This window comes from Poecilia latipinna, unplaced genomic scaffold, assembly GCF_001443285.1.
Source record: "Poecilia latipinna isolate Pla-1442-1.1 unplaced genomic scaffold, P_latipinna-1.0 Scaffold2803, whole genome shotgun sequence".
Classification (NCBI taxonomy): Eukaryota; Metazoa; Chordata; class Actinopteri; order Cyprinodontiformes; family Poeciliidae; genus Poecilia; species Poecilia latipinna.
In genome coordinates this window covers 12,210-18,542 of record NW_015115419.1, presented here as the reverse complement: position 1 = coordinate 18,542, position 6,333 = coordinate 12,210, and the positions used below count along the sequence as shown (strand labels likewise).

General features: G+C 37.4%; 1 protein-coding gene across 1 annotated transcript in view; it reads right to left on the bottom strand.

The window, feature by feature from the left end:
* Window positions 1-2,668: 2,668 nt before the first annotated feature.
* Window positions 2,669-6,333, bottom strand: part of LOC106939213 (protein Smaug homolog 1-like) — a gene marked incomplete at its 5' end in the record, with an annotated part of 15,678 nt that continues 12,013 nt past the window's right edge. The window contains 2 exons of the mRNA XM_015021541.1: window positions 2,669-3,407; window positions 4,958-5,041. Coding sequence (XP_014877027.1) covers window positions 3,379-3,407; window positions 4,958-5,041 — 113 coding nt within the window. The remainder of the gene's footprint in view (window positions 3,408-4,957; window positions 5,042-6,333) is intronic.

The window sequence follows — 6,333 nt, the reverse complement described above, 5'->3', positions numbered from 1 at the left end:
TTTTTGAATTTTTGAAATTTTTAAAAAACTCAAAAATTATTAAATTTTCCTAAAAAAAAAAAAAAAAAAAAAAAAAGACATTTTGAGGTAATAGAAGATGAAAATATTCTGAGTTTTAAAGTTAAAAATATTCGACTCTTGAAACTCACAAAATTTCCAAAAGTAAAAAATATTCAACGTTTTCCAAATTTCAATGTGTGCTGCATCTGATGATGTAATTTTTAAACATTAAATGAAGGATACTTTACCAGTTACTTAGTACTTGAGCAAACTTTGTAGCATTTTTTTTTAACTCTTAATTGAGTAATTTCTTGGACGGCAACTTTTTACTTTTTTACTTGAGTAAAAATGTCGCGTTACTCTTGGACGGCCTTCTGGCTGCTCGGCCTCCTCTGGGCGAAACCTGGTTCTCCACTGCGTGTCAGGCCTGCAGGTTCTTTAGCTAGTGCTAAAATAGTCCAGGACGAGCCGCCTTGCATTCTTTCACACCTGAATTTAGCGCCGTCCTGTGCAATCGGATCGGCGGGCCGAATGCTGGCCACGTCTGAACGAAGCCGTTTCATCCAAGCAGCAGGAGACTTTGTTAAAACTCAGAGAAAACCAGAGATAAAATGGCCGCTGTGGCATAAAAGAAAACATTTTGAGCTCCAGTCTCTGAGTTTAGATGAAGAGAAAACAATAAGAGCTCAGATGGTTCTGAACTTTAGTGAGTCACATTATCAAGTGCAGGATGCAAAGAAAATACTATGAAATTACAACAATAAACCCTAAACTGCAAAAACAGAAAACATTACCAAGCATTCTGAGTCTAGTTTCTAGTGAAAATACCTCAGTATTCTTAAATTAGACAAAACTAATTTACAGAAACTTTTCAGCAGGAAATAGGAGCCTGCTTTAAGTAAATAATCCTTAATATTGATGAAAAGTTCTAGTTGTAAGTGAAATAATCTGACAGTGGAGAAATAAATTATTCTAGAATTACTAGAAATAAATTACAACAGCAGCGAGTGGCTATAACTGATGCTAATAGCAAAACTAGAATAGCTTTACCTGTAGTTATAACTACCAGCTATAATTTTACCATTTGAGCTAAAACTAGATATAACTTATAATTAGAAGTAGAAAATGTTTTTTGCAACTAGAACTTAATGAATTATCTACCTAAAGCTGCTGTTTCTTGGTGAAAAGTTCAGTTAGTTTTTCTCTTATTTCAGGTGTTGTATGATATCTGCACTAGAAACCAGACTCAAAATACTTGGTAACATTTAGTTTTTGCAGTGTAATTATTAAAGAAACTGGTCTGGATTCACCAGGTTATTTGCACATTTCCTTAGTGGAAGTTTATTCCAGATGGAAGCAAATTGGGATAAATATTAAGACGCAAAATAAAAATAATAATAAAGATAATATATTCTATGACGGCCTCTGCTGATGAAGCAAAGACACGCAGCTGCAATGACTGCGTCTGGCCAGCAGGTGGAGGTAAGCACTAATCAGACAATCTCTGGGAGAACTACCCTTCATGGATTGACCAGTTTGTTTTCACACTTTTTTTGCGACATGCGGCTCAACGAGATTGCCCAACATCCCAACACGCTCCGATCGTCTCCCGTTCACGAGATTTCCTGCGTTTTCCTGCAAACATTAAAATTTAGACGAACTAATCCACTTCCTGCTGCCCTCGCTCACATGACTTCATCCTCCTCCTCCTTCAGAGGTCCGGCCTCTTCAAACATCCTCTTCCCCCTCTTCAGCATCACTTCAGCTTCATTCCTTCCTCTACAACATGCGTGTGTCAAACTCAAGGCACATGGGCCAAATCTGGCACGCTGTAGCTATTTATTTGGCCCTCTAGACGAGAAGTCTGCAACTTTTACAACCAAAAGAAAAATTATGGAAATTCTTCAGCTCTAAAATTAGACAATTTGCAAGAAAAAAACTCAGAAATGCTGAGATTAATTTCACATATTTTCTAGAAAAAACTTGGAAATTTTCTGAGTTTTAAGAGCTAAAAATGTTTAAAAAGTTTTTCTAGAAAATTTCAGAGATTTTTGACAGAAATTCACTCTTTTTTATTCTATCTACATTACCGTTAATAAACTGTTGTAAAAACCAGCATCTGTTACATCTAATCTTAAATCTAATTACTTTTAGTCAGATATTAGGAGCTGCAGGTTGCAGACTCTAGAGGGCCACATAAATTAACTTTAACAACTGCGTGTTTAAATATACTTTTATCAGCCTACTAAATTAGTTTGTATAAAGCCAAATTCCATCATTGTTCAAAGATATTTACTATTATTTAATTTTATGCAGTAGAAATCAAATGGGGCTGCAATCTTTTAACAACTCATCAAAAAATCCTAAAGTATTTTTGTCCAGTTTGTAGAGCAAATATTGTAGAGGAAACTAACAAATGTAGCAAAACGTGGAGTTTTTTTTTAAGTAAATAAATCCAAAATATTGATGAAAAAGTTCCAGTTTTCCAGGGAGATTATTCCACTTATAACAAAACATTTCTCCCATTTGAGAAGGGAAAAACCGCCAGTGGAACTTTTTCATCAATATTTTGGATTCATTGACTTAAAACTAAATGTTGCCAACATGTAAGTTAGTCTCATTTCATGTTTACAGATGTTTGCAGTAGAAACTGGACAGTAATACCTGGTAACGTTTTGTGTTTTTGAATGTACGTAGTTTTATTGATAAATTTGTGAGTTTGACGCTGCTGCTCTTCAACATCCTCCTCGGCTGCACTTCCTCCCGTCGTTCTCTCCGTTAAAACCTCGCAGCTCGCCGTCGCTTGATAAAGGAGACGTTTGCTGTAAACTGGTTCGATGGCTGCCTGCGGGACGTAAAGCTTCGCGCGCTTCCTGAAAACGAGCGCGCCTTCCGACAGCAGCATCGTCGTGTAAACAATACGGACGCAGAAACAAGATGTCGGCTAAAAACTCACAGAGTCGCGGCGCCAACGTTTACGAAGCGCCGGACGTTCGATCGGTCCGAGAATCCCGACCCGAACGCGGCGGTTCTGCTCGTCTCGTCTGAGGTAACATTACTGACGCGGAAGACGCCATGTTTCATCCGGTCGGCCCGATCCACAGGCCGGTGTTGCCCTTCCGCTCGCCTCCACTGGGGGCGCCAGTCAGGCGCCGTCCATCGCTGGCTTTGATGCTTTTCCTTCTCGGACGGAGGAGGAAGTCTGTTTCTGTCCGACCCGATGGATGATGGGCTGCGTTGGCTGTTCGCTGACCAACCTGCGAGTGTTTCCGAGGTCCGGCCCGGTCCGGTCCGGCGGTGGAGCGCTGCGGGGAGGGGGGCGGGAGGACCGGCGACCTCCGGCTGGCTTTGAGGAGAACCTGCGGCGCCCCGATGACCTCATATCGTTGATGTGCGATCTGCACCATCTAACCGGGAGAGAAGTTCGGGATTTAACGTCTTAATCGTCACTAAAAAACATTTACATTATTCTGTGTCAGCTGTGTAAAATGCTGACTTAATAAACAGAAAATTCTGGTTTTATCACGTTAATAAACTTAGATATGTTTATAAATAACACAACAGAAACTAATGATGGAATATCAAGGCCATAACAAAATATTAAGAGAATAAAGCTGTAACATTAGAATAAATGTAACATTAGAATAAATGTAATATTAGAATAAATGTAACATTAGAATAAATGTAACATTAGAGTAAAGCTGTAACATTAGAGTAAAGCTGTAACATTAGAATAAATGTAATAGAATAAATGTAACATTAGAATAAATGTAACATTAGAATAAAGCTGTAACATTAGAATAAATGTAACATTAGAGTAAAGCTGTAACATTAGAATAAATGTAACAGAGTGAAGCTGTAAAACCTCTGATTTTGTGTCAGTTATCTGATCTGAAGCTTCTTTTCTTATTAAGATGTAACTATGTGGAAATAAGATCAAATTTTACAGTAACATCAGTTTGAACGAGGCCATCATAAGTTACAGAAAAACTAAAGTTTAATTTTTCCCCAGTTCCCAACCAAACGCTTCGCCGTGTTAAAGTCTGAAGACCGAAGTGCTGAGCAGCGAAGAGACAAACGGTCCTGCTGAGGAAACGACACATCTGTGAAAACAGACGGACAGCTGCTGCCTCTAATGGAGCCGCAGAGGAAAACTCATCAGGCTGCACTGGAAAAACTAAATACTGAATAGTATTTGGTCTAATTGGTCAAGTAATTTATCAGCAGCATATAGGAGATTGAGTTATGTTAATAATTCCCCAATATTCAAGAAAAAGTTCCAGCTTCACTGGCAGATTATTTCACTGAAAACATTTTTTCCATTTTATAAGTGAAACAATCTGCCAGTGGAACTGGAACGGTTTTTGGTAAGATTTTGTGTTTTTACAGTGCAGTATAAATAAAATGAAAAAATAAAAAATAAAAAAAATCTAAAATAAATAAATGTTCTCACTAACTTCTCCAGCATTTAGCAAACAAAAATAATTTTGATAAATCTAACTGACCTAAAACTGATTCACGTTCAGATAAATAACATTTAATTACCCTTAAAAACATAATTTAAAATGTTTAGTTTAATTTATTTGGTAATATTTTAATTGATACCAAAAACCATTTTGCTGTTATTTGAACAGTTTCAATATTTTAATTATAACATGGAAAAATGTCATGTTATTAATAAAATAATCTGCCAATGTTTAAAATTTATATTAAGGAAATATTTACTTAAAACAAACTCCTATAGCTTGCTGGAAAGTTACTTGTTAGTTTTGTGTACTTAAATATTTTCACTAGAAACCAGACAAAAATACTCTGCAAGATTTTGTGTTTTTGCAGTACATCCCATTAAAATAACTAAGTAAAAGCAGGCGTGTTGGTTTTTGAGTGCGCTCAGTGTTTGTGCTGCATGTTTGTTTGTTTTTGTTTGTAAATGTTGCAGTGAAAATAAAAGTCTAACCTCCCAAAGCGTGTTCTGTCATGCTCAAACACAACGACTCGAGGCGATTGTTGATGTCCGGCTCCGTCACTGGAAACTGATGATCTGTAGAAAAACAAAATATTTTCACCAAATAAAAACAACAGGAAGCAATAAATAATGTAGAATTTAGTCCAGTCTAATGATTGTTCCTGATTTCTTCAAGTAAAACTGAGAATTTTGATACAAAATACCAGAAAAGCTTGTAATGTTTTCAAAAGTTAATCAGATGCCAGGTTAAAAAAAAGCTGCATCTACATTTTATAATTAGTTTTATATTATTTATTACCTTAGTTATCAATCACCCATCATCAGCATTATTATGTTCATAACTGTTACAATATAAATTGTTAATATCAGCAGCATAAGTCAATAATTCATGAATATTGATGAAAATGTTTTAGTTCAAATAATTAGTAAATTTTTAAAATCAATATTAAGAAATTATTGACTTAAACTCTGATACGTTTCTGAAGAGTTACTTGCAAGTTAGCTTTGCCTTATTTTAACAGCATTAAGACATTTACAGACCAGACAAAAAATGCTTGGTAAATTTGTGTTTTTGCCGTGTCAGAGTCAAATTAACGGCTCTGCTTTCATATTTTTTATTTCCTGATCGTAGATGTTCTGAATCCACCTGTTAGCGCACAGATCAGAGACATAAGCAGAGACGGGGAGGATGTGTCGCGTTCACATCAGCTCTGGCTCCGACCCAGCTGCAGCCAGACTGTTATGTGTGCATGACTCTGCAGAGTCGTCAAAGGAGGAGAGGACGGATGGGAGGAACGGGAGAAAAGAGAGAGAGTTGGGAAGGGAAGCCAGGGAGCCCCGTCCTCGCTGCACAAAGGCCCTCATTGTGAATCTGACCACTCTTTCCTCCCTCTCTTCCCCTCTCCCTCCCTCCGCCGCCTTGCTTCCTTGCTTTCCGCTGTCTTTTCTTTTTTTAAATCCGTTTTGTCCTCCTCGTTCTAAAAGGAGGGAGGCCGAGTCGCTGCTATAACCGTCCTCTGTTCCTGTGGGACGAAGGTTACTGCAGGTCACTCCGTCTGGCACAGCCAGCCATCTGTGACGCACCGAAAACACACTGTACACTGCAAAAACACAACCTGAAAAACTACAACTCTGCTGGATGTCTGGTGTAGGGCAGATAAACACACTGTACAGGTGTTTAATTTCCTGTAACCAAACGGGAAACTTTGCATTTTGGATGGACTCGCATGTGGTTTCTCCTTGTAGAAACAGAAAATCCTACCAAGTATTTTTGGTCATTTTTTTAGTGCAAATATCTTAGTTCACTTCAAATATGAGAAAACTAACTTTCCAGTAACTTTTTAGCAAGACATAGGAGTTTGTTTTAA